The sequence below is a fragment of the Pantherophis guttatus genome, chromosome 1 (genome assembly GCF_059756535.1).
Source record: "Pantherophis guttatus breed Tessera chromosome 1, ASM5975653v1, whole genome shotgun sequence".
Lineage (NCBI taxonomy): Eukaryota > Metazoa > Chordata > Lepidosauria > Squamata > Colubridae > Pantherophis > Pantherophis guttatus.
In genome coordinates, this window is record NC_142063.1 from 228,713,563 (window position 1) to 228,741,504 (window position 27,942).

The following is a 27,942-nucleotide window of genomic DNA, read 5'->3' on the forward strand; positions in this document are numbered from 1 at the left end:
TGGGCCTTCTGGGCCCACCAGAAGTAGGGAAACAGGCTGTTTCCTGCCTCCGGAGGGCCTCGGGGGAGTGGGGAAGGCCCGTTTCTTGCTCTCCCCAGGCTCCAGAGTCTTTCTAGGAGCCTGGGGAGAGTGAAAACGGCCTTCCCCACCCCCCCGGAGGCCCTCCAGAAGCCAGAAATGGCCTGTTTGCCAACTTCTGGTGGGACTAGAAGGCCCATTTTCTGCTCTCCCCATGCTCCAGAGCCTTTCTAGGAGCCTGGGGAGGGCAAAAATGGCCTCTCCCCCCCCCGGAGGCCCTCTGGAGGCTGGAAATGGCCCGTTTGCCTCCAGAGGGCCTCCAGGGGCATGTGGAAGACCATTTTCACCCTCCCCAGGCTCCTAGAAAGCCTCTGGAGCCTGGGGAGGGCAAAAAATGGGCATGTGGGCCCACCATGCCATCACGTGCCAAAAGCGAGGGAAGCGTGGGGGGGTTGCACATGTATGTGCGGGGGTGAGGCGCATAGAATTATGGGTGTGGGCACATGTGCCCACAACCCCCCACGCTCCCCACGCCTTTGGCATGTGATGGCAAAAAGGTTAGCCATCACTGATATACAATATGTTTATGTGTATAAAAAGAAGAATTATGCAGGCCATGGTTTTCCTTTTGGCAACACTTCTGACAATACCATGCATAGCCAAGAAAACAAACATAATGGATCATGGAGCAAATTAAGACAGTTCTCAATCAAGACAGAAATGATCAGACTCAAATTATCATATTTTGGAAACCTTTGGGAAACTCTCTTAAATAAAAAACGTATATTGGCAAATGTGGAAGGAAAAGGAAGACAACCAGCTGTAGTGATTATAGTGGCTATAAATACACCACTGTATTTGAGGATAGATCATCCTGGGGTAAAGATCATGTGAAGTGTTAATACCACTTTACAATGCCTTAGTAAGGCCACACTTGGAATACTACATCCAGTTTTGGTTACCATGATGTAAAAAAGATGTTGCGACTCTAGAACAGGGGTGTCAAACTTGCGGCCCACAGGCTGTATGCATTACATGCTAGCCACGCCCCTGTCCGGTTTAGCAAAGGGGACAAAAGGGGGAAAAATTTCCGATACATCACGTGACGATGCTGTGATGAATGTGACAGATCTGCCAGGGGTGGGTTCTACTTACCTTTACTACTGGTTCGCATTGCGCCCGCAGATCAACTTTGATGACGTCTGGGTCATTGGGCGGAGCCTCCTGCTGGTTTTACTACCGGTTCTTGTGAACCAGTCCAAACCGGGGGCAACCCACCACTGAGCCCTGCTTTAGAAAGAGTGCAGAGAAGAGCAACAAAGATGATTAGGGGACTGGAGGCTAAAGCATACAAAGAATGGTTGCTGGAATTGGGTATGTCTAATTTAATGAAAAGAAGGACTGGGGTGACATGATAGCAGTGTTCCAATATCTCAGGGGTTGCCACAAAGAAGAGGGAGTCAAGCTATTCTCCAAAGCACCTGAGGGCAGGACTAGAAGCAATGGATTGAAACTAATTAAGGAGAGAAGCAATTTAGAACTAAGAAGAAATTTCCTGACAGAACAATTAACCAGTGGAACAGCTTGCCTCCAGAAGTTGTGAATTCTCCAACACTGGAAGTTTTTAAGAAGAGATTGGACAACCATTTTTCTGAAATGGTATAGGGTTTCCTGCCTGAACAGGGGGTTGGACTAGAAGACCTCCAAGGTCCCTTTCAACTCTGTTATTCTTTTCTAAAACTATTTATGTACTTGCTAAGAGTTGACAGAAATGTGGGCGACATCAACATCATCATGGAACTTGTACTAGCAAAAGTACTCCTACACTTAAATAATTCATTAAAATCTGGCCATTTAGTAAAGCTTTTGGCCTGTGATTTGCTGCTTGAAATTGTTTTCATTCTGTCATCAAGTGTTTGTCACACTTGAAAGGTGATCAGTTAAGTTCCCATCTCTCTTCCGCAGTTAAATTAAGAATGTCTGATCTACTCTCCCAAGTGAAGATTTACAGTTAAACTATACATAATATTAATGTAGTGATATAATTAGCAATTAATTAGCAAAAGAGATTTTGGGGCTTCCTTTCCTATCAGCAAGCTGAAAGAAAACCCCCTACTTTATGATACTTAGCATTTAGTGAAAAAAGATTGAAATTGATTTCCCCTACAGCTAATCTCAGATGTGGGGCAGTGATTTTGCTGGGAACAAAGGCTTAAGTTCTTTCCCTAATGTTCTTAGCCACTTTATTTTAAAATAATTTGATTGCTAATCACATTGCTAATGTCATGAATAGATTAAGGCCTAAGGCTAGAAGAGCAATGAGTTGTGAATATGTATGGAAATATTTGTGCCATCTTGTTTATTTTCATTAAATTAAACATTAAAGTGGCTATCAGACTCAGCATTTAAAAATATTACTGTTTGTTAACTTTTAAAATAAATAATTGGAAGCAGTGAAGTATTCTAATAGGAAAATTTAGAATGCTATGCAATTGGTGAGAGATTTCTGTTTTTATACCTATTAGTCACATGTTGCACTCTTAAATACCTCCTGAATCTTTTATGGACTTGGAATCTTACAGTCTCATTTGATTAGGTTTTTAAAGTACTCATTGCACAATCTGATGCATTTTGTTAAAAATCTTGATACCTAGGCATATTTCATAACACCAGCATTAAGGAATTACAAATACTTTGCAAATTCATGGGTTACAGGTACTTGTTTATCAGAGATTTCCAATTTCATCTATCTGTCTGTACTAAATTTTTGCTTTCATTTTGCTTTTGGGAAAGACATTTCAAAATGATTTTAAGTACTTATACGGATTGCTTCCTATTTTTCAGATTTCAATTTTCTCCCTCCGTTTTCCATAACAAATTAAATCTGCACATAATGCATCTTTAGTCTGGTGAGTGTATATGTCAATTAAATTACATCATGGATCTCTGTGCAAACCTGCAAATTAAATTATTATTCACATGTGCACATACAGGCAACAGAAACTGAGTCATCACAAACAAATTTGCTTGCTTCAATAGCTACAATAGCAGACAGACTATTGCTAGCTTAATAAATTTAACCCATAATAAGCAGAAAGGTTGGTGTTTTCTTACCCTAACATCCAGAATGCAGGTACATAATGTGGGGTGTTCAATCATTAAATTTAAATATGAATTAAGGGGGGGTTGTGGCTTGTTTGTTTCCTTTTTAGAGTAGCTCTTGGCATGCCATTCAAAGGTCAAATTTCTGATCATAGACACTGATGTTTTCTTAGTCTATAGGCAATGAAATTTAGCATATATTTCTTAATACCAATAGAATAGAATTCTTTATTGGCCAAATTGGACACACAAAGAATTTGTCTTAGTGCATACGCTCTTGGTGTACATAAAAGAAAAGATACATTCATCAAGAATCATAAGGTACAACACTTAATGATAATCATAGAGAAACCGTCAAAAGAAATCTTAAGGATACCAGCAACAAGGTTACAGTCATAAGTGGGAGGAGATGGGTGATGGGAACAATGAGAAGAGTAATAATAATGCAGACTTAGTAACTAGTTTGACAGTGTTGAGGGAATTATTTGTTTAGCAGAGTGATGAATAGTATCTCTGCCTCCATTGGTATAATGTTGGATGAAAGTTTAATCTGCTCTTGCTTAAATAATGGCAATATTTTTTTTAGAAGACAAAAAACAATAGGATTTTTTTTTAAATCTTACGTTTAAAAAAAATGGAACAAAAGTAAATGGATTCTGCTATTGTAGATTCAACTCTGAACAGTGTTCAATGGAACCTATTTTTTGCCTCTAAGTTTTAAAAAGGGAAGAATCAAAGCAATGAAGAAAAAAGAAATGAGAGAGTAGGCAATTGAAATATATTTACACATTTTATCACATATCGTCAAAGAAAAGCTTGATCCTCAAATGACAATTTACATTAAATTAATTGAAAAGAACAGTAGCTAACATGACTAGAAAGGCACGTAGTAGCTTAACAAAATTTTGATGGGTTTCAATTTTTTTTACTACCGGTTCTGTGGGTGTGGCTTGGTGGGCATGGCATGGCTTGGTGGGCATGGCTTGGTAGGCGTGGCAGAGGAAGGATACTGTAAAATCTCCATTCTCACCCCACTCCAGGGAAGGATACTGTAAAATTTCCATTCCCACCCCACTCTAGGGGAAGCTTACTGCAAAATCCCCATTTCCTCCCAATCAGCTGGGACTTGGGAGGCAGAGAATAGATGGGGGTGGGGCCAGTCAGAATTTTTACTACCAGTTCTCCGAACTACTCAAAATTTCTGCTACCAGTTCTCCAGAACTGATCAGAACTTGCTGAAACCACCTTTGCAACAACCATAAGTAAGGAGGGAACTGCACAGGTGGGTCACTTGTATGAAGAATGCTTTTCCTCAGATTAACTGTTAATGAACCTTGGCAGATGTGGTACTTTCAAGAGGGCATGGCTGTTATTTAGCTGATAGCACAAAGTTTTGGGGCAAAACTCGTTGAAATGTGCCCATCAGGTTTCCAAGCATTCCATCAGCCGAGGTCACAGGGGAGGGGTGGGGGGAAGCGGTTATTATTAAAGAAGGTCTGAGACCGAGGGAGGCCACCGTTCCTCAGACAGCCGGCTGTGAACCCCTTTTTGTGAAATGGGGTCATGGGGTTCAGATGGGTTTGCTGATCACGTACCTGGCTCCCTGCCACGTGGCAACAGCCCTGCCCGAGCTACTCAACGTTATCGCCGTGGTGGCGGTTGATACCCCCAGGCTTATGGTCATGGGGGATTTCAACCTGCCATCCATGGGTGAGACGTCTGAAGTGGCTCGGGAGTTCATGGCTTCCATGACAGCTATGGACCTGACCCAGTTAATTCATGGCCCTACCCACACGGGGAGAAACACGCTGGATCTGGTTTTTGTCTCTGGACAGTGGTTGAGGGATCTTGAGATAGGGGATATAGTTACCGAACCCTTGTCATGGTCAGATCACTCTCTCCTTCGTCTCGACCTTCGAACCACTGCACCCCGCTGAAGGGAGGTGGAGCCGTTAAGATGGTTCCGCCCCAGGCGCCTGATGGAACCTGACAGATTCCAGATGGAGCTTGGACCGTTTCCTGAGGCTCTGGCACATGCCTCAACTGGAGACCTAGTAGCCGCCTGGGATAGGGCGGCCGCTGGAGCTCTGGATCGGGTCATGCCTTTGCGGCCTCTAACCCGGCGCTGATCTCAATTGGCTCCTTGGTTTACCGAGGAGCTGAGGGAATTGAAGCGCCGGAAAAGACGCCTAGAGAGTAGTTGGAGGGCCAGTCTTTCTGAATCTGACCGGACACTAGTAAGATCCCATATTAGGAATTACCTAGTGGCGATAAAAGCAGCGAAATGTAGCTATTTTGCTGCTCTTATTGCATCATTATATAATCGCCCGGCCGCCCTCTTTAGGGTGACCGGCTCCCTGCTCCACCAGGAAGCGCGGGAGGACCCCTTGGAGGGTAGAGCCGAGGATTTTGTTCAGTATCTGTATGACAAAATCACTCAGATTCGGGAAGATTTGGACTCTGACTGGGTAGTCTCAGGGGGAGAGACTGGGGCAGGTATTGAGAATGTTATCTGGGATGAGTTTGATCCTGTGACCCCTGAGGACGTGGACAGGATTCTGGGCAGACTGAACGTGACCACTTGTTTATTGGACCCATGTCCTTCCTGGTTAGTGCTGGCTTCCCAGGAAGTGGCACGAGGCTGGCTCCAGGGGATTATAAATGCTTCCTTGGGTGAGGGTGATTTTCCCGCTGCCTTGAAAGAGGCGGTGGTGAGGCCTCTCCTCAAGAAGTCTTCCCTGGACCTGGCAATGTTGGTAAACTATCGTCCGGTCTCCAACCTTCGCTTTGTGGCGAAGGTTGTTGAGAGTGTGGTTGCGCAACAGCTCCCCCAGCACCTGGATGAAACGACGTATCTGGATCCATTCCAGTCGGGCTTCAGGCCCGGGTACAGCATGGAAACGGCATTGGTCGCGTTGGTAGATGATCTCTGGAGGGCTCGGGACAGGGGGTGTTCCTCTGTCCTGGTCCTGTTAGATCTCTCAGCGGCTTTTGATACCATCGACCATGGTATCATGCTGCCCCGGTTGGAAGAGTTAGGGGTGGGAGGCACTGTGTTGCAGTGGTTCTCCTCCTTTCTCTCTGACCAGTCACAGTCTGTGTTGACAGGGGGGCAGAGGTCAACCCTGAGGCCCCTCATATGCGGGGTGCCGCAAGGGTCGGTCCTCTCACCCCTCCTGTTCAACATTTATGTGAAGCCGCTGGGCGAGATCATCCGTGGTTTTGGGGTGAAGTACCACCAGTACGCTGATGACACCAGCTGTACATCTCCACCCCAACCATGCCCTTGAAGTGATGTCCCGGTGCCTGGAGGCCGTGCGGATCTGGATGGGGAGGAATAGGCTCAGGCTCAACCCATCCAAGACCGAGTGGCTGTGGTTTCCGACGTCCCGATATAGTCAGTTGGTGCCATCACTGACTATTGTGGGCGAATCATTGGCCCTCATGGAGAGGGCGTGCAACTTGGGCGTCCTTCTGGATTCACAGCTGTCTTTAGAAGAGCACTTGACGGCCGTGACCAGGAGGATTTTTCATCAGGTTCGACTGATTCGCCAGTTGTGTCCCTTTCTGGATCGGGACTCTTTACGCACGGTCGCTCATGCCCTCGTCACCTCCCGCCTGGACTATTGTAACACTCTCTACATGGGGCTCCCCTTGAGGAGCATCCGGGGGCTCCAACTGGTGCAGAGTGCGGCCGCGTGGGTGGTAATGGGAGCAACATGGCGTTCCCATGTAACACCCCTCCTGCGCGAGCTGCACTGGCTCCCGGTGGTCTTCCGGGTGCGCTTCAAGGTTTTGGTTACCACCTTTAAAGCGCTCCATGGCTCAGGACCTGGGTACTTGTGGGACCACCTACTACCACCAATAGCCTCCCACCGGCTGGTACGCTCCCATAGAGAGGGGCTCCTCCGGGTGCCGTCGGCCAAACAATGCCGACTGGCAGCCCCCAGGGGGAGACCCTTCTCTGTGGGGACACCTACTATCTGGAACGAGCTCCCCCCGGAGATACAGAGGATCCCGGATCTGCGCACCTTCCGCCGCACTCTAAAGACCTTTTTATTTCACCAGGCGGGCCTGGCCTAATTTTCTCCCTCTTTTATAAACGATTTTTAATTTTTAATATTTTTTAGTATTTTATATATTCAAATTTTAAAATTGGTTTTAAATTGATTGGGGTTTTAATTTGTCTGGGCCAAAACTATTTAATTTGATTTTAATTCCACTTTTAAAATTTTGTATGTATGTATTTTATTGTTTGGCTGTGCACCGCCCTGAGTCCTTCGGGAGTAGGGCGGTATAGAAATCAAATCAAATCAAATAAATAATAAATAATAAATAAATAAAAATTAAGAAATCAAGATCCTAAATCAGAAAGGTTACCTTGAATTTCACTTGGTTGCAAACTGGTAGCGAATTCAGTGCCCTCAGAACAGATATAATATGTTGGGGGTAAATTATCACATTCAACAATCTAGCATTTTGTACTAGTTGTAGTTTCCAGATGACCATCCAACCTCAATGGATGGTGTGGCTGAGACAGCTCCAAGTCTGCTTAGCTACTGCAGTAGTTGATTCGTACCTGTAATATTAAACTTCCAAATATAACTAAACAAATTGATGTATATACATGATGCTGAAAAGATTAGTTGGTTGGTAATCTTCTGCATTCTACATTGTGTAATTGAGTTGTTGCTATTAGCCAGCACTTCACATATTTGCTATGAGGCAAATGATTCAACATAGATAAAGGTTGGCTAGAAAACATAAGCTCTTTATATTTTCAAAAGATTAAGTTGGCTTGTAGGGAATCAAGTGCTGCCTCCCACTGTGATAATACCTTCTTACCTCAAGCAGCAATTCCCCCAAGTCTAATTCTGCCTCTCACATTTACTGTACTTTAAAGGAAAGCAAATTCCCTTCTTACTATTTTTTCAACTAATTGACAGACATGTGATTATTTTTTTTATAGTCAACCTGGTTACTCTCTCTCACACATGGTCTTTGCTTAAAATATATGTTTTAAGTGTTTCTCTCCCTAAAAGACAGGATTAAAGCTGTTTTTCTATTGAACATATGTAAACTGTTCATCAAGCAACATGGGCTGGGATCCCTACATGGAACTCTGAGTAAGATTTTTTTCTGTATCCTTGGTTGGGTAGTTCCTTTCACAACTCTGGCAATCAGGACCAAACAATGTCCTGCTATAATCTCAAGGCTACATCTTCCCAGCAACTGCTTCAGCTCTACTCACTCTAGAGCAGAGGTCCCCAACCTTTCGGACATCAGGTACCACTAAATTCATAATTTAAAATCCCGTGGACCACTAATATGATCTGCCTAATGACCAGCTGGGTGGGCATGGCTAGGTGGTCATGTGACTGGGTGGGCATGGCCAACTCGATGTCACTCATGTCAAGGGGTGCCTCGCTGGCCTCTACTCGCCCCTCCCCTCCCAGCCACTCTTCGCCTGCCCGCCCAGGCTCCTTAGGGCCCCAACAAGAAGCAGTTGTTGGAGCTAAGCAGCCACCATGAGAAAGAGTTGGCAAAACAGCTGGCTCAGTTCAAATTGGATCTGACTGAGAAGCAGGCTTAGCAGAAGCACCTCACTGAGGACTACGAGCATAGGCTTTCCAAACAGAGAGAAGACCTGCGGGAGTGCAAGGCAGGTGCCTGGAGGCTCAATGGGTTGAGATGGTCAACCAGTTCCAGGCCTTGATGCAGTCCCACTGGAACGAGGTCCTCCAGCTCTTTGCCACCAGCGGCACTTCCCTCCAGCCTTCACCCAAAGCCCCGCACCAGGAGGCTGAGGCAGACCCCAAGTCAGAATTTCTGGCCCCCTCTGACCCACACAAGAAGACCCCAAAGGGGAAGACTCTCTGCAGCAACACAAATGTTCATTGCACGTATCTGGCCTAGGGGCCGTCATTTGAGGACCCCTGATTTAGTGCAATATAAAAAATGCAAATAATTTTTCTGCGGACCACCAAAATTTTCTCGCAGACCATCAGTGGTCCATGGACCACCAGTTGGTGACCACTGCTCTAGAGAGCAGCTGACTATAGGACCACTAAGCTAAACCTTATCCATTACTTTTGTTTCTCCATTCTTCTCTATTTTTTTTGTCTTTCTTGTACCTATTTTCCCCTGGTGAACTACCATGGCCTCAGATGGTTCAAGTCCTTCACTCTCCTTGGCCATATAAGAGAGTTTTCAAACACTACTGTTGGAGCACAGTTCTAAGGAATGGCTTTAGCAGGAAGCATGAGGGCTGCCCAAACAGTTTTCCATATCATTTCCCCTAAGGACTGTCTTCAATACAGTGGTGGGTTGCCCCCGGTTCGCACTGGTTCTATAGAACCGGTAGTAAAACCGGCAGGAGGCTCCGCCCACTGACCTGACATCATCAAAATGCTTCTGCGCATACGCAGAAGCTTCTGCACATGCGCAGAAGAGCGTGCGAGCAAGCCCCGTTGTGAACCGGTAGTAAAGGTAAGTAGAACCCACCCCTGCTTCAATAGCTGCTTATAAAACAACAGAGGTCACTTCTTAAAGGACAATGTTTGGATTTCTCTCAGTCTGTTTGGACTGTTGTAGGAATTTCCTGATCAGACTCTTGAAGATGGCTTCCAACTGGCCCCAAAGCCCTGGTACTCTAAACAAAGGCAGCTGTCCATGAATCCTCCATGGAGATTCCTGCTTGAAATTACTTTCTTGAAGCCATCTCCTATTCATAGAATTCCATTTTGGGACCTCTATTGATCCCAAAGACATGGTGTGTCACCTGTATTTTTAGCAGACATTTTTATCTGGGAAGAACTCTTGCTATATGACTATGGAGATTCTCAGTCATTCAGGTCATGTTTGTTCCAGAGGTACTTTTTCAAGAGGCAACTGGACTTTCTGATTTTTCTTTGAAGTTGTTTTGCTTCTCATCCAAGAAGCTTCTTCAGCTCAGAAAGTCCAGTTGCCTCTTGAAAAAGCATCTTTGGGATTTTTGTTGCTATAACCAGATATGGGGTCAAAATTGGCAGTCATATTGGCCAGGAAGAAATTATGTGATCTTCTCAAACTGTAATTTAGCTACAGGCTCTACATTCATATCCAAAATTAATTCACAAATGCACAAACTCTAGGTCTAACAACATTTTGTCTACATGAAGTTTCCTCTCAATTTATGAGATATCACAAAGTGGCTATCCCCCCCAAACATGAAACTTTACTTGAAGACCACCAACAAGACTGGGATAATTTTTGCTTCTTTCCAGGAAATCTTTTCTAGATCATGGTGTCTTACATGGCCCACTGCTACAAAACCCATTCTACTACGGGACTAGGACAACTCATCATAGCCAACTCGCTGCAGGACAACTTGCCATGGCCAACTCACTGTGGGACAACTTGCCAAAGGACAATAGTTATAGTAATATCAAAGAAATGGTGGAATAAATTAAAGAAAGGATGCCAGAAGAGGGACAAAATAAAATATGAATGAAAAAAGTTAAAATATTTTTAAATTATTTTAAATAATTATATTGAATTATTAAATTGGCCTGTGGCGAGTTGTCCTGCAGTGAGTTGTCTGTGTTGAATTGGCTGTGGTGAGTTACCCATGGCAAGTTAGCCGTGACGATTTAGCCCTGGCGAATTGTCCCATTCCATTCTACTACTACCTTGGGAGTCATCAGGGCTCACTCTGTTAGGAATGCAGCCACCTCAGCTGCCTTGTTCACTAAAATTCCACTAAATCAGCTCAACATGGCTCTCAATCTCATCTTTCATGACATAGTACAAATCTAATTCAACAATGTGTTTTTGATAACTGGACTAAATTATTATCTTACTAAATGGATCCCCTATAAATGACTTTTTTTATTCCTTAACTGGTATTATGCAGTCTGATTATGAGCAGTTAACAAAAATATCTTGTGATTCAGGCTGTTAATTTTTGAGAAAATAAGTCATGACTCAATATAACTTTACATATTTGAAAAATAAACCAAAATTAAAAACACTGATTCAACTAAAAGCCTATTAATAGCCATTTACACATTATTCATGTTTCCAACATATTTTTTCTATCTGAATCATATTAGGCAAAGACACAGAAACAGCTGTCCTAAGTCAAATCAGGATTCATATGCTAATTATTGGACAGCTGGCAGTAAACACTATCTCTTCTTTAATAGTTCTACTAACTAGTTATATAGAGAGAAGATGGATCCTTTGTTCATGTTACCTTTTGGCTTCCCATTCTCAAACATCATTCAAAGCTTTTTGTAAGGGTTTGGAAATCATTCTCATTGGCAGCATTTGCATTTAGCTGTTTATCATACAGTCTGAGGCTTGTAAGGTCATGATTAATCATATATAAAACATATAATTAATTATGTTAATAAATAAATAAATGTTTATTTATTAATAAAATGTATTATTTTTAACAATTTTAATATATACATCATTACAATTTTAATTCTTGGATCTCTTGAAATTAGAGCAATGATTGTATAATAATATTCATGAAGTACAAATACCATCCTGCTTGCTTTTTGTTTTCCATTCTCAGACTGTGCTAACTGGAGATGGATTCAACCCTTTTGTTTAATGCAACACATTACAATACATTAGTAATTACTGTAGCCATGATAAATACTCACCTTGTATCTAAGGTCTTTATGAATTTGCAATATTTTCAGCACGAAACTAAATACTTATCATTCCCCCATCCACATCTCTGCTGTGGGCTGAGCTGCCTTTTATCTGATGGTTTCCTTGGTTGCATTTCTTTGCCTTATCTCTCAAGGTCACTCCCACATACCGTTTCAAATATAATCCTTTACAGGTAACTTTATAGATTTTCACACAAATAAATATAATTTACAACATAAATGATGTAAATCACTGCAATCATGTATGTTCATATATGTATATTGGTATTCATGTATAATGATCATTCCCTCTCCCCAATTAATCTTTTACAATGTTTCACTTTACTCACGAGTTAATCTGTTAATTTAAATATAATTTTCTTTTCATTAAAATGTTACATTCAATATTATTTCCAAGGCTAAAAGATACTGGATGTTTAATGTATTGGCATGCTTCCTATCTGAATGCAATTGACTAAATATATTTATTTTATGGTGTCAGATCAACAATATATTCCAAGAAATTTGACACTAGCAACTGGAAGCAGCAATAGTATTGTCTTTTTGCTCCTCATTTGCCTTGTCTTATGTTTCCTAACTTTAGATGTGGGTGCAAAGGCTTCCAAATCAGCTTCTTAGATCAGACAGGAAGTATTTAATTCATTCTCTCTGGAGGATAGTAGCATGCATGGAATCTGATTCCCTCACTGTGTTTCATTGGAAGGGAGGGTAGAAGTTTCACACATTTGAACTCTTAAAATTGTTTAAATCTGGATTTATGCTTGCAAGTTAAATCCATTAGAACCATTGCAGAAGGATCTATAACTGGACTGAAATTCAGAAGCTATGGACTGAAGCTTATAGATACTAGAGAAACATAAAAAGCAATTTCAGATTCAAAAGACTAAACTAGTGTAGTTCATACCTTATTTTAATTTTTAGTATGTTAGTATTTAGGATTCAAAAAAGCCTTCTTGACCAGCAAGATGGAATGTTGAAAATAATCAGAAAACAGCATTTGAGCTTCACTGAATTTTAAAACATCCAGTATAGCTGCTAGAGTTTGAAATCACTATTACAAAATCAGAACACAATCACAGAAATACAGAATCATTTTTTTTCCATATGCAAGTGCTCCTAAAATTCCTTTCACTTTTAAACATAAATTCTTAAATAAAAACTTTGAACAATACTGGATAGCAGTACATTTCTTTTATATACAGTATAATGTGACTCCTTATAAGTTAATTTCCAATACTTTTTTTTTCATTTGTTACCAATTTGAATCTGGAGAAATATCATCATTCATCTAATTCTGTCCACCAGCTTCCTATTAAATATACAATCATTATGTGGCTTGATAACTCTGATAAAACACAATATAAAAGGATCATCAAGTTGTTAATTATAATATTAAAGTATACAAAAATGAATCAAGTGGTGTTTAAACCAGCTGCATGATGATTTCTCCAGATTCTAACTTTATTCTGAGTAACCGCTAATCCTGATTCTTACTGAATAAGCATTGAAGTGTTCTGTGGTGATAAAGAGTTGCAGCTGCAGCTTGCTGATTGCTCACTGCTCTTTTTTTTTTAACCCTTTTAACTGTTTTTTTAAACCCTTAAACCTTACAATTTGTTTGCAAATTTTTATTCTATTATAAAATTTCTATTATAAAAGCTACTGACAAAATTAGCAAAAGAATGATTATTGGGAGACTTTAGAGCTCTGGCATTCCTTGAGTAACCTTTCTTGGTTGGAGGCTAGAGATTATACAACAAGAAAAACCCTCTGAAATTCTGAGTTAAGGTGGCATTAAATGCACCATCTCACATCCTAGAACAAAGATTTTTCACACTAGCAGCTTCATAATCACTGATCGTTAAATTATTTGCAAGATGACAGGTGATGGTAGGTGTCAGCTGGAAGACAAAATGTCTTTCCATTAACGCCAAACATCTCTCACTTCACTCTCAGGAAATGTAACTTGGATCAGCTTTCTTTTCCTGGAAGACATTCAGCAACCTAGAGGCCTCATTGATACATGTAAATACGGAAGTTAATCACAACCTCTAATTTGGTCTCATTCAGCATGGGTGAATTAGTGTTCATAACATTTAAAAATAGCAGCTTTTTTCCACCAGTGCTTTATAAAGCAAAATCTGAAAGGTAAATAAAGATTGCCTTACTAAATTTGATAGGGGTACTTCTTCCTACCACTTCTCAAAAATAGTCCTGCCACTCAGTCTGCCTATATTTCAATTATGACTCTGCTGGGTTGATTGAGAGCCAGGCATGAAAGCCTGGAACACTTAGGGAAAGCTAAAAGGAAGATAATTAGCATTGGAAGCCTGTTTTAATTTGTACCATGCCTTCACGTGGGACCTACTTCACTTACCTATTAACTCAAGTAACTTTGGCTATAAAGTGTAGTGCTTTCTGTACCCCCGATACAGAAGCTGGCCAGAGTAATCTACTGTTTGCCATATTTCCGTGAACATGTCTTCATTGAGCTACTAGTTCTTCCCTCTTCCAGCCATATTCTCTGTTTATTATCTATTTATTTAAAACATCTCTATAACTACCTATCTTATAACCAACTCTGGGTGGCTTCAATCAGAAGTTAAAACAATGTACAAAACATATTAAATCTATAAAAATGAAACATTCAGTGCACTGTTTTAATGTGCATGGACTTAGGCCACCGATTTTAATTCTAAAGAATTGTTTCTCTGGTGGCATTAAAACCAGTCTACAATGTTGGTATTGCATTTAAAAAAAACAATTAGCATCATTTATCTCTATGTAATATTCATATCCCAGCAGCTCTGAGGCTATCCCAGGCAGCTTCAATAATGAAAACTGAAATTGTTTCAGCTTAAAGCAAAGAATGTGCTGTCTCTTATTGGTACCTGTACACAGATGACAGATCTGATACTACACCTAAGAGAAATATACTGGATTCAGTCACAGTCAGCTTATTAAAATTTTAGACTAGTACAAAAAGTATGTCCATGAGTAATCTGTGAGGACTTATAAATCTATCTTAAGAAATCAATAAATTTTGAGACAAAATTAAAATACGTCTATAAAACAACCTGGAATCTGCTTTTTTTTAAGTACCAATGACATTGCGGTGCTTACTCAGCATCTGCTGTTCTGTTTTAAAGTTTAATGCATAGTTGTTCTAAAACAAGTGATTGCCTAGGACCAAAAATCAATTTTTTGATTTATCACATTTTTCCCAAAACAACTACCCTCTCTCTCTCTCTCTCTCTCTCTCTCTCTCTCTCTCTCTCTCTCTCTCTCTCTCTCTCTCTCTCTCTCTCTCTGTGTGTGTGTGTGTGTGTGTGTGTGTGTGTGTGTGTGTGTGTGTGTGTAATTTGTAGCATAGCTGCTGTGTGCCAAAGATTCAAATAGTGTAGATTATCGGTTTGGTCTCTAAAGAAAGCGTATATGTCAAAGGAAAAGTAAGTTTCCAGCCAATTGATTGGTGTCAAGTTACATAAGTCATTTACGATTGTCTCAGAGGACATGCTTCATATTTGATCTTCTAAAACAAAAAGTGAATGCTTAACTGCAGCAGGTAGGGAATAATTAATTGCAAAACTGGCATTTTTACCATGACCAACTCAGAGAAAATTACTGCATAAAAAGGATTATTGGTCATAGCAACTTTTGATATATAAACCGTTATTTTCTAAGGATATGTCAGAATAACCAAAGCAAGGTATATCAAAGCATCCTCAAGACAGAACTGCAGCTTGATTTTCTATTATTGTTGTGAATTGCTTCAATAAAATTACAATCAGCTAGGTGAGCACTGATTTTATCTGCCTCATGCTCTCAAAAACAAGACAAATAGAAAAATCTGCAGTCTTCCAGAAAATAAGCTTCTGGTTTGTGGAACACTTCAGATACTATCCTGCATAATTGAGATTGAAACAGGCAGATATTTGTGCTGTTAGGATATATTCTGACTGTAGCTTTTCATTTGCTCTGAGGGTTATGGCCATAAATATGTACATTTAGCAAGGTTACAGTCCTAACAAAGGAAGATCGCCCCTGCTAGCAGGGAAAAGGGCTTTGGAGCATTCCTTGTTGAGATTTCAGTATGATTTACAACTTTTGCAAGGGGAAGAAAAATCAGATGTTAATTCTAGTGAGACCAGAGAGATTCAGATATTCCAACTCCCTGGGGTATAAAAGGCAGAGACCTGCAATCTGTCACTGCAGCCTATCTAGAAAGTAATGATTAGAAAATACAGGTAGTCCTTGATTTATGACCACAACTGAGCCCAAAATGTATGTTGCTAAGTGAGTTTTGCCCCATTTTATGACTTTTTTTTGACACAATTGTTAAGTGAATCCTTGCAGTTGTTAAATTAGTCACACGGTTGTTATGTGAATCTGGTTTACTCATTATTGACTTTGCTTTGCTTGTCAGAAAATCACAAAAGGGGATCACATGATCCCGGGACACTGCAATCATCATAAATGTGAGTCAGCTGTCAATTGTCTGATTTTTGATCACGTGACTATGGGAATGCTGCAATGGTCATAAGTGTGAAAATGGCCATAAGTCACGTTCTTCAGTGATGTAACTATGAACGGTCACTAAACAAACTGTTGTAAGGCGAGGACTACCTGTAAAGTCCCTTTTTGAGGGAGATGGGCGGTTCAGAAATTTGAAGTAAAACTATTCTATTTTTCCTCTGGTCTACTTTGAAGGGCTGACACATTTAGGCCCCATTACCACTGTACATAGATTCTCTCAGTGTCGCATAACATAAAAGAAAAACAACACTAGCAGTGAAAATGTAAATCATAAAAAATTGACAACCAAAATAGACAAACCTAAACTCCGGGAGGCACTGGTATCGGCCCTCAACGCTCTCTGGAAAAGCTGAATTTTAAGAAGTTTCTGGAAGGCGATCAGCATTGGGGCCAAATGCAGGCGGCCATTTTAGAGGCTCAGACCACTGACAGAAATATATCTTCAGGCCTTGGCTTTGCCACCTCCCCAAAATGGAACCCAGCTAACTGCTTTTCCTGGCAAGCTGCCCAGAGTCACCTTGTAGGTGTGATGCAGAAGTGGGTTTCAGCAGGTTCTGACCAGTTCTGGAGAACCGGTAGTGGAAATTTTGAATAGTTTGGAGAACCAGTAGTAAAAATTCTGACTGGCCCCGCCCCCATCTATTCTCTGCCTCCCAAGTCCCAGCTGATCGGGAGGAAATGGGGATTTTGCAGTAACTTTCCCCTGGATTGGAGAGGGAATGGAGATTTTACAGTATCCTTCCCCTGCCATGCCCACCAAGTCATGCCCACCAAGCCACACCACGCCCACCAAGCCATGCCCACAGAACTGGTAGTAAAAATGTTTGAAACCCACCACTGGTGTGATGGAGGGGAGGGGAGGGGAGGGGAGGGGAGGGGAGGGAGGAAGGAAGGAAGGAAGGAAGGAAGGAAGGAAGGAAGGAAGGAAGGAAGGAAGGATCAAAATGGTCAGGCTGATTCCAGTGATATGGCCCTGAAGATCATTCTGTCAATATTTGATAAAAGCTTGCCAAATTCAAGACAAAAACAAATTGTAAAAAAAATAAAAACATTAGTAGAGCAATGAGTGTTCTGAACAGGGAGATTATATAAGTATTTGCAGAAAGTAGAAAGAGAGTTTCCTGCAGCTGAGGTAAATAGGAATTTTTTTTTCAATTAAGAGAATATATTTAATTTAATTTAATTAATTCAATTTATATGCTGCTCCTCTCCGAAGACTCAGGGCGGCTCACAATACATTTAAAAAAATCATTATAAAAAAAACAAAAAACAAAAAAACCCAGTACATAGGGTTCAGGCTTACCTCATTAAGCCTGGGAGTAACAATTGAGTATGGTATAAATATACTACCCTTCTTCAGCTTCATGGCCACCACAGAAGATTAAACTTCTTGAGGAAAGTTCCAGAATATAAAAAGAGCCAATTTTGCATGGTGGAGAGGTGCTGGATTAGAAATCAACTGACTGAGGATTTGAATCCTCCCTTAGTCAGGAAAGCCAGCTGGGTGACTGGCCCAGACACTTTGCTCAATCCGCCTCACAAGGCTGTTGTGGGGAAAATAGAAGACAGGAACATTATGTATCCTGCCTTGGGTAAAAGGTGGGGTATAATTATTTCTAGTGCCAGAAAATTAAAATGAGGAAATGTAAAACCACTTCAAATTTTTGTTTTGAACTTTTTGAAATGTTTTATTCCCTGGTAACTAGAATAAGCACAACAGACTATTCTCTCATAACATTTAATACAAGTTCATCATCATTAAGTGTTAGGCCAGTTTTTCTCAGCCCCTTGTCATGATAAGCTTTGTTTTCCCCCAATTTTTGCAGTCATACAGTAACTGTATTTTGTCTTTACAATTATATTGGCTAAAATTAGGTTCGCTCTATTAAAATCAAATTGATTTTAAACTGTTTATTAAAATTACATCGAAATCCGAATGCCCTGTCAAGGATTACAAAGGGCACATTGGATTTTTCTTGTGTAGAATTCTGCTCCAGGACATTTTCATTGGCAGAACTGATAGGGACGGAAAATTGTCACCCATCTTTCTTCTACATCCCTTGACATTCTCCTTCTGAAGGTTAAGAAGTTCTCCAGAACATCCATGAAGGCATTCTTCCCGCTTGGATTGCTGCAATTCCCTCTACATGGGGCTGCCCTTGAGTTGCACCTGGAGGCTCCAGCTGGTCCAGAATGCAGCCGCGCGGGTTGTTACGGAAGCTCCTCGTTACTCCCGTGTAACACCTCTCCTGCGTGAGCTGCATTGGTTACCAGTGGTCCTCCAGATCCGCTTCAAGGTGCTGGTACTTACCTATAAAACCCTGCATGGCTTAGGTCCAGGGTACCTGCAGGACCATCTCCTGCCTGCCTCCCACCGTCCTGTCCGCTCTCACAGGGCAGCTCTCCTCAGGATACCATCGACCAGACAATGTCGTCTGGCGACATCCAGGGGTAGGGCGTTCTCTGTTGGCGCCCCTACCCTCTGGAATGAGTTACCCACCGAGCTCCGGATGGTGCATGATCTTCGTTGCTTCCGTCGGGGCCTGAAGACTTGGCTATTTCAACAAATGGGCTGATTCAAATTCTTGGGTTTTATTATTTATTATTATTTGATTTTAACTGGTTTTAATTCGGATTTTTATTGTATGTTTTTGCTTGTGTTTGCTGCCCTGAGTCCTTTGGGAGAAGGGCGGCATATAAATACGTGCAAATAAATAAATAAAATAAATTCTGGTTGCTGCAAGTAAAGAGGGATCTGTGGGGATAACCTCTTGTTTTTCTAGCTGGATCTCTACAAGATTAGTGATCTTTTTGTGGACTGAAGAAAAACTCTTTGAGTTGGGGGAGGCATATTCACATGGTATTAGTACTGCTTTATAAAGCCTTAGTAAGTCCACGTTTAGTATACTGTATCCAGATTTGGTCACCATATTATAAAAAAGATGTTGAGACTCTGGAAAGAGTGTAGAAAAGAGCAATAAAAATGATTAGGGGATGGAGGCTAAAACATATGAAGAATGGTTGCAGGAATTGAGTTTGTCTAATCTAGTGAAAAGAAGGACTAGGGATGACATTATATCAGTGTTCCAATATTTGAGGAGCTGCCACAAAAAAGAGGGAGTCAAGCTATTTTCCAAAGTACCTGAGGGCAGGACAAGAAACAGTGGATGGAAACTAATCAAGGAGAGGAGCAACCTAGAACTAAGGAGATTTTTCCTAACAATGAACAATTGACTAGTGGAACAGCTTGCGTTCAGAAGTTGTGGATACGCCATCACTGGAGGCTTTTAAGAAGAGACTGGACAGCCACTTGTCTCAAATTGTATAGGGTCTCCTTCTTGAGCAAGGGGGTTGGACTAGAAGACCTCCAAGGTTCCTTCCAACGCTATTATTTTGTTATTTTGTTATTCTGTTTACATATTTGAATCCAGCTCTGTTTGTCCAGTTGGTTTGTTCACATGATCAACCTGAATTTATTACTTCAGATACTAACTTTTGTTGTTGTTCCTTATATGAATACAAGTATGGTGATACATATTTGAGCAGTGTGAGAAGGAAGTGTTTAAAGACTTGTCTATTAATGTTGTTCCCCTCTGTTCATCTGCATTTATTTCTAAATAGTAGTTAGGTGCCATGACATAAAAAAAGTGTGGCCTTTCTCAGAAATTATGATTAACTTGTATGTGTAACTTATTGATCTGACTAGCCGCTAATGTATTTCTTAACTTGAATTAGAGGCTATAAGAGGCTTTTTGGTTTGTATTCAGAGATCACCTGGGGTGAAATTCATGTTTAGGCAGAAAGCCAATGAAAAACTGCCTATCAGATTGCATTTGAGAGTCGTATGTAAGTCTTGTGCCCAGGCACCAGGTTGATCAGGAATATCTTCTGGAAAATGTGCTGCATGAATGGGCACCTTGCCCAATTATTTATCCCATGAAAGACAAGAACCTCTCAGTGTAGGGTGTGGTGAAGAAGCAACAGACAGGAACTGCTGCCAGCAAACATGACTGAGTATTTGAGCTTCCTGTTTTTGGCTTTCAGTAACCATTTCATGAGCAATCCTCTAAACACAGAGATCAGGCATAATTTCAGCACTTCTGGACTAGCCATCTTAATGCAAACAGTACATTGAAAATCCTAATGGAAAAGTCATAAAATGGATGTCTTACTTACGCAGAACTTTCATAAAACTACAGACATGGAAGAATTTCTCCCCCTTTTATCTGGTGGTGTTTTCCCATTTTCCCAATATACATATATATGTCTACTCAAACACTAGCAATTTGGCCCTATGCATGATTCTCCATTTCTCCATTTCAGATCAGTTTATAGGTATAAGATCAGTATTTATAGATCAGTGCCTAAAAGTATAGGGATCTGCTTTTAATCTCTCTGGGCATCTAAAATTCCTGATTATATGAAAGGAAGTTCATGTCTTGTACCCAAATGTATGTCTGAATAGAGTCAACATGAAATGATAGAAGGTGTTGAAGCTACAGGAATCTTGGGGGCAAGTAATCATGCAATATTGGAATTCAACATTATGCAAGCACAAGTAGTAGAACAAAATCAAACTAGTGTCTTGGACTTTAAGAGAGCTAATTTCAATAAACTTAGATAGAGCTTGGGAAGGATTCCATGGATGAGAATCCTCAAGGAGAAAACAATTCAAGAAGCTTGGGAAATTTTGAAAAGTGAGATTATAAAAACCCAGTCTAACACAATACCAATGAAGAAGAAAAATAACAGCTCTCAAAAGAAACCAGCATGACTCCATAAAGAACTCTGACAAATTGAATGGCAAAAAGGACAAGTATAAAAAGTGGAAAGAGGATAGGGTTGAAATTTTAAAAATTCCCCTACCGGTTCTGTGGGCATGGCTTCTTGGGGGGAAGTCATGTGACTGGGTGGGCATGGCCAACTCGACATCACTCACATCGAGGGGCTCCTCACTGGCCCCTCCCCTCCCAGCCATTCTTTGTCATGATTGGCAGGAAAATGAGGAGGGGAATATTCCTGCCTACCATCCTTCCCTTAGTCTGTGCTGAGATTGAGGAATGGATGACAGGCAGGAAATCCGCTTCCCCATTTTCCTGCCTTTCACAAAAACGGCTCTATTCCAGCTGCTCCCCCCCCCATCCCTCTCCCTCCTAGGGACTACCTTAAAAGGGACAGGCTGCAGCAGCTCCATTCTGAATGGAGAGAGAAAAGTTAGCATTCTCTCTGCTGCATTTAACATTGAATTCTGTGGAACATCAAGCAGCCGGAAGAGGTGAGCAGTGACCAGCTGGGTGTGGGTGGGGCCAAGGAGAGCTAATTACTACCGGTTCGGTGAACTGATGCTCATAATCCCTAGCAGTTCGCCCGAAGTGGTCCGAACTGGTAGGATTTCACCCCTGAAAGAGGGGCATATAACTAAGGCAGAATATCAGCAAATAGCCTGAGCCTGCAAAGATGAAATGAGGAAAGCTAAGGCTCACAACAAACAAAGGCTTGTGACAAAAGTAAAAAATAACAAAAAAAAAAAAGCTTCTTCCAATACAGGTGAAACTCGAAAAATTAGAATATCGTGCAAAAGTTCATTTATTTCAGTAATACAACTTAAAAGGTGAAACTAATATATGAGATAGACTCATATATATATATAAGTAAGTATATATGTAAGCCATAATCATCAAAATTATGACAAATCAAGGCTTGAACTATCTCGCTTTGCATGTAATGAGTCTATCTCATATATTAGTTTCACCTTTTAAGTTGCATTACTGAAATAAATGAACTTTTGCACAATATTCTAATTTTTCGAGTTTCACCTGTATGTTAAAAACAAGAAAGAGACTAAACTGATTTTGAACTTGACAACAGCAAGATTGTTGGTAGCACAACATTGGAAGAAGGACTTTTTGCCTACTATTGATGACTGGATATTGAAAGTAACTAATTTAGCTGAAATGGCTAAAATTTCAGCATATTTGAAGGATCACACACAAGAAAGGTATATACAGGACTAGAGAAGATGGATTGATTATATACAAAATAAGTATCAGACCAAAAAATATCAAATAGCTTATGAATGATTTCTTTTATCTGTATTAGCGCTATATAACTGATATTAGAAGTTTTATGTCTAAGAAGCAGGATTTTATACATGGGGGGTTAAGAATTTTTTTTTTAGAGGGTGTTAGTTTAATGATTGGTTAAGCAATTTAGTTTATTGTTAAAAGTCAATAGAAATACCTTGTGTTCTGCTCTGGGAAGTCGGGGAGGGGGAGGGGGTTGGGTGGGAGGGTTGTGGGGAAATTGTGTTTGTTTTAAAACTTTTTCAATAAAAAAAAAAACAAGAAAAAAGTCAAGGAAACAATTGGTCCATTGCTGGGAGAAAGTGGCAAGAAAGTGATAAACAGGGAGAAAGCAGAACTACTTAACTAGTTTTTTGCATTTGTCTTTACACAAAGGGAAAAAACAGTCCAAACAGGGAAGAAAATGGTAAGTGAACACCTGTCTATCCTAGATGAGTTCAAATCACCAGGACTAGATGGATTACAGAGCAAGTTTCTGAAGAAACTGGCAGACGAGATCTCAGAACCACTGAATTATATCTTTCAAAGATCCTGGAGCACCAGGGAACTGCCAGAGGACTGAAAAAGAGCTGACTGAAAAAAGATGTAGTTCCCATCTTCAAAAAAGGGAAAAAAATAGATCCAGGAAACTGCAGACCTATCAACCTGACCTCAGTACCAGGGAAGATTCTGGAAAAGATAATCAAGCAACGAATCAGTGAACACCTAGAAGAAAACAAAGTAATAACCAAAAGCCAACATAGCTTTTGGTTATTAAAACAGATCATGCCAGACTAGAAAGAATGCCAGACTGCATTCTTTGACAAAGTGACAAAATTAGTGGACCTGAGGAATACTGTCGATATAATTTACTTGGACTTCAGTAAGGTATTTTATAAAGTAGACCATAACCTACTACTAGATAAAGTAGGTTAGACAGCATCACCACCAGATGGATTCGTAACTGGCTGACCAACCGCACTCAACATGTAGGGAGGTATGCAGTGGGGTACTCCAGGGCTTGTTTTAGGCCCAGTGCTCTTCAACATCTTCATCAATGACTTGGACGAGGGGATAGATGGGGAACTTATCAAATTTGCAGATGACACCAAACTGGCAAGAATAGCCAACACTCCAGAAGATAGGCTTAAGATACAGAAGGATCTTGACAGACTTGAACATTGGGCGCTATCTAACAAAATGAAAATAAATGGTGAAAAAAGTAAGGTTCTACATTTAGGCAAGAAAAACAAAATGCACAGGAACAGTATATTGATACCTTGCCCAATAGTAGTAACTGTGAGAGGGATCTTGGAGTCCTAGTGGACAACCATTTAAATATGATCCAGCAGTGTGCAGCAGCTGCCAAAAAAGCCAAAACAGTTTTAGGCTACATAAACACGAGGGATAGAATCAAGATCACATGAAGTGTTAATACCACTTTATAATGCCTTCATAAGGCCATACTTGGAATACTGCATTCAGTTTTGGTCGCCACAATATAAAAAAGATGTTGAGACTTTAGAAAGAGTGCAGAGAATAGCAACAAAGATGATTAGGGGACTGGAGGCTAAAACATATGAAGAATGGTTGCAGGAACTGGGTATGTCTAGTTTAATGAAAAGAAGGACTAGGGGAGATATGATAGCAATGTTCCAATATCTCAAAGGCTGTCACAAAGAAGAGAGAGTCAAGCTATTCTCCAAAGCACCTGAGGGTAGGACAAGAAGCAAGGGTGGAAATTAATCAGGGAGAGAAGCAACTTAGAACTAAGGAGAAATTTCCTGACAGTTAGAACAATCAATCAATGGAACAACTTGCCTCCAGAAGTTGTGAATGCCCCAACACTGGAAGTTTTTAAGATGATGTTGGATAACCATTTGTCTGAAGTGGTGTAGGGTTTCCTGCCTAAGCAGGGGGTTGGACTAGAACACCTCCAAGGTCCCTTCCAAGTCTGTTATTCTATTCTATGTAGAGGTTTAACATATAAAAGCTTGATCTGAATTTGTGCCATTGCCAGGTTGCCTTTCATTGGTGAGAAACACAATAGCATGTTTTAAAAATAACTTGTTTGTAAAAAAATAAATGTGTGTGCTATAATTATCAAAATGAAATGTTTTGTTTCCGTGTTAACCATTGAATACTAGACCAAAATATGATTGGTTTGTTGAGATTTAGTGAGTTCTGTGAAACTATCCAGTTTTGGGTTAGCCAACAAGTCATGTTGACCAAAATGTAGCTTAAAACATGTTGTCTGATTTAAAACTTAAATAATGAAGCCTGAAATATAGTGGTATTTTTTTCACATACTTTCTATAAGATTCTGTAGCAACAGTGCAACAGTGCAAATGGGGGATGTGTATAGTACATAGTGTGCAGTAAATTTTCAGTTAGCTTTAGAAGGGTTACTTTTTCCTGTGACAGTGGTTTTCCTGATTAAGAAAAGGTTGACTTTCATGATGGAAGTTTTTTTCTGGCAAAAAGATGGGAATGAGTTCATTTTTAATTGTAATTTTAATAGCAACATATGTATGAAAAGTAATAAAGATGATGAAAAATAGATTTCCAACAGGGTGTGGTTTTGTGGGTAGCATTAGACCTGAACAATTATGACGATAGTAACCTCAAGAGATGGAACAGCCTTTTGAATACAATAGAGTTACTTAAGTACCTATGAACCCCAAATTAGTTTCTGTATACTTCAACATCTGTTTGCTCCCATGTTTTATAAAAATTATCAGAGTTGGTCTAATAAGATAATTTCTTCCACCTCCACCCCAACTTTTAGGCAATTGTTTCCAAATGGGTTCCCAGAGGAATACTTCTTAACAGCCACATTCCGTGTCAGAAGAAACAGCAAAAGAGAGCGCTGGTATTTACTGCAGATTTTAGATCAGCATAATTTGCCACAGGTTAGAACAAATTGAGTTATTTGGTATTGTTATTTCTTTATTTGTGTTTGTTCACTTGTTTCCTATTCCCATCTCCAATAAAATGATACCTACAACTTTATGAATTGCTAGATAGTCCCCCCCAGATTGTGCAACTATTGATGTGGCTTGGATACAACAGTAGTCATTTTTCAAATAGCAATTAGAGGATGATTTACATATGAGTAATGGAGTCGTGGGATGGTATGTATTGGGAAGTGGAACAACGTGCTTCCAAAAGTTGTGGATGCTCCAACACTGGAGGCTTTTAAGAAGAGATTAGACAAGCATTTGTCTGAAATGGTATAGGGTTTCCTGCCTGAGCAGGGAATTGGACTAAAACACCTCGCAAGGTCCCTTCCAACTCTGTTATTCTATTCTATTCTATGTTAACATTTTGTCTTTTAGTTTGAAGAATATTGAAACCTGTAGAATATAACAAATTAAAAAAAAACACAATAAAAATGAAAGGTTGGGGTTTGATGCTTAATAACAAGGTTGCATGGATAAATATGCAAGAGACAGATTCAGAAAGCTTAAACAAGTAAAAGATGCATCCAGATGTGTCAGGGAAAGTTTGGACTTTCACCAATTGATTTTTTTTTAAAGTTTTTAATAGTTTAGTACATCCCATTCCACCCCATTTCTTACTGGAGCCCTGGTGGTACAATGGTTAGAATGCAGTATTGTAGGCAAACTCTACCAACAGCCTGGAGTTCAATCCTGACAGGGCTCAAAATTGACTCAGTCTTCCATTCTTCTGAATTTGTTAAAATGAGGACCCAGATTGTTGGGGGCAATATGCTGATATTGTAAATCACACAGAGAGTGCTGTAAAGGACTATGGGGCATTATATAAATCTAAGTGCTATTGCTATGGCTACTGTAAAGTCCCCTGCTCTTCTGGGGAGCTTTTAGAGGGCTGAGCGGCTGCATCAGGAAGGAGGAGGAGGTGAGAAAGCTTCACTATCTGAGAGAATGTGACCTGTGATTTCAAACATTACAAGCATGTATTGACTTCTATGATTTTATTCTCTTCTTCACTGTCTTTCAGTTTATTTCATTTTGAAAGCACTGAAATTTGTGTGTGTATATATTTTTGTTTAGGTTTACATCTCAGTTGATGGTTTAAAAAAAGCTATAGAGTATGTCATGCAATCCACCCAGCGGAACTCCCTGCACTATGTCTTTAAAAGCCGCAAAATCTATCCTATCTTTGATCGTCAATGGCATAAGCTTGGCATCAGTGTACAATCAAGGAAGATTTCTCTTTATGTGGACTGCAGCTTAGTTGAACAAAGGATGACTGAAGAAAAAGCTAGTCCTGACATTCAAGGAAAGATTCTCATTGCTACTCATTATTTAGACGGTAAACCTGTAGATGTAAGTGTTCATGTCCATGTTTTAAGGAATTAAGTGGTTTTACGCTGCTTTAATGGAAAAGGAAGTTGTGGGTTTTATTGTTATGTTATTTTTGTTTATTGTTCTGAATTTTTAAATTGGTAAATGATAGGTAGGTAGGTAGAAGATAGATAGATAGATAGATAGATAGATAGATAGATAGATAGATAGATAGATAGATAGATAGACAGACAGACAGACAGACAGATAGATAGAGAATGAATGAATGAATGAATGAACGAATGAATGACATCAAATTGGTGAGCTGGAAAAACTTGAATTATTTCTGCTTATGAATTAAATCAGTTTTGTTGATGAGACACATTGCTGGAAAAGGAAGGGAAAATAATTATCTCTTATTTTTTATAAATAATATAAATTTATATTAAAAAAATAAAATTTATTTATATTAAATATATAATTTAATATAATATATTAAAAAAATAATTTTATTATTAAAAAAATATAAATTTCTTATAATTTCCTGCTCCCTAAAACATTTTTCTAAAGCTTGGAACCCTTCAAAAATAATTGGAGACATTGAGACTGAAGGAGAGAAGTGAGAATAAACCAAAATTGCCTCATCTCTTCTTCAAGTAGAAGCTTCTCCAGAAAAAATAATTACCGGTACATCATTGAATGAAAGGAGCCTTGCATCTATAGAATATCATATCTGAATCCAGACATATCTATTTTATATATGTTTAGAAAGCAGACATTTTGCAATTTTGATGCCCTGAGATCCTTAGAAATCCTAAAAGCAGCAAATATTTCTAGAGTGTTATCTCTTCTGTGTTGCAGATATCAAATGCAACCTCAGGTTTAACTTAAAGTATTCTGAAAACTACTTATATAGTAGGAATTAAGTTACAGTAAAGAGGATACAGTGGCACATTTAAGGAAACACATCTGTTTTAATACACATTCTATAATGTACTAAAAGTAAAATAATTTTAGAAATTTTCTTTTTAATATAATTTTATTAAGAATTTTATTTACGGTAAAAACTAATGCAATCTAAACTTAGAGAAAGAGAAGGAAGAATAAAAAACACAGGAAAAAGGAAAAAGGAAAAAAGGAAATATATAAAGAAGTGGCTTTCAACCTTCATCACAAGTATAAACACATTTAATACATTTTCATCACCACTACCATAAGGTTAAACAGATAACTTTTTATTCCATATCTTGTTTATAAGCAAATACATAAAACAATCCTGATGTCAGC

General features: G+C 39.8%; 1 protein-coding gene and 1 long non-coding RNA gene across 7 annotated transcripts in view; one reads left to right on the forward strand and one right to left on the reverse strand.

The window, feature by feature from the left end:
• The window catches only part of LOC148116797 (uncharacterized), a 98,158-nt gene extending 80,308 nt beyond the window's left edge, over nucleotides 1–17,850 (reverse strand). For both annotated transcript variants that reach the window (XR_015731363.1, XR_015731362.1), the window contains exon 1: nucleotides 17,626–17,850. This is a non-coding gene — a long non-coding RNA (uncharacterized LOC148116797). The remainder of the gene's footprint in view (nucleotides 1–17,625) is intronic.
• The window catches only part of COL19A1 (collagen type XIX alpha 1 chain), a 174,669-nt gene that overhangs the window by 30,765 nt on the left and 115,962 nt on the right, over nucleotides 1–27,942 (forward strand). For all 5 annotated transcript variants that reach the window (XM_034431974.2, XM_087882487.1, XM_087882485.1 and 2 more), the window contains 2 exons: nucleotides 25,173–25,296; nucleotides 26,422–26,697. In XM_034431974.2, the coding sequence (XP_034287865.2) occupies nucleotides 25,173–25,296; nucleotides 26,422–26,697 (400 nt within the window). The remainder of the gene's footprint in view (nucleotides 1–25,172; nucleotides 25,297–26,421; nucleotides 26,698–27,942) is intronic.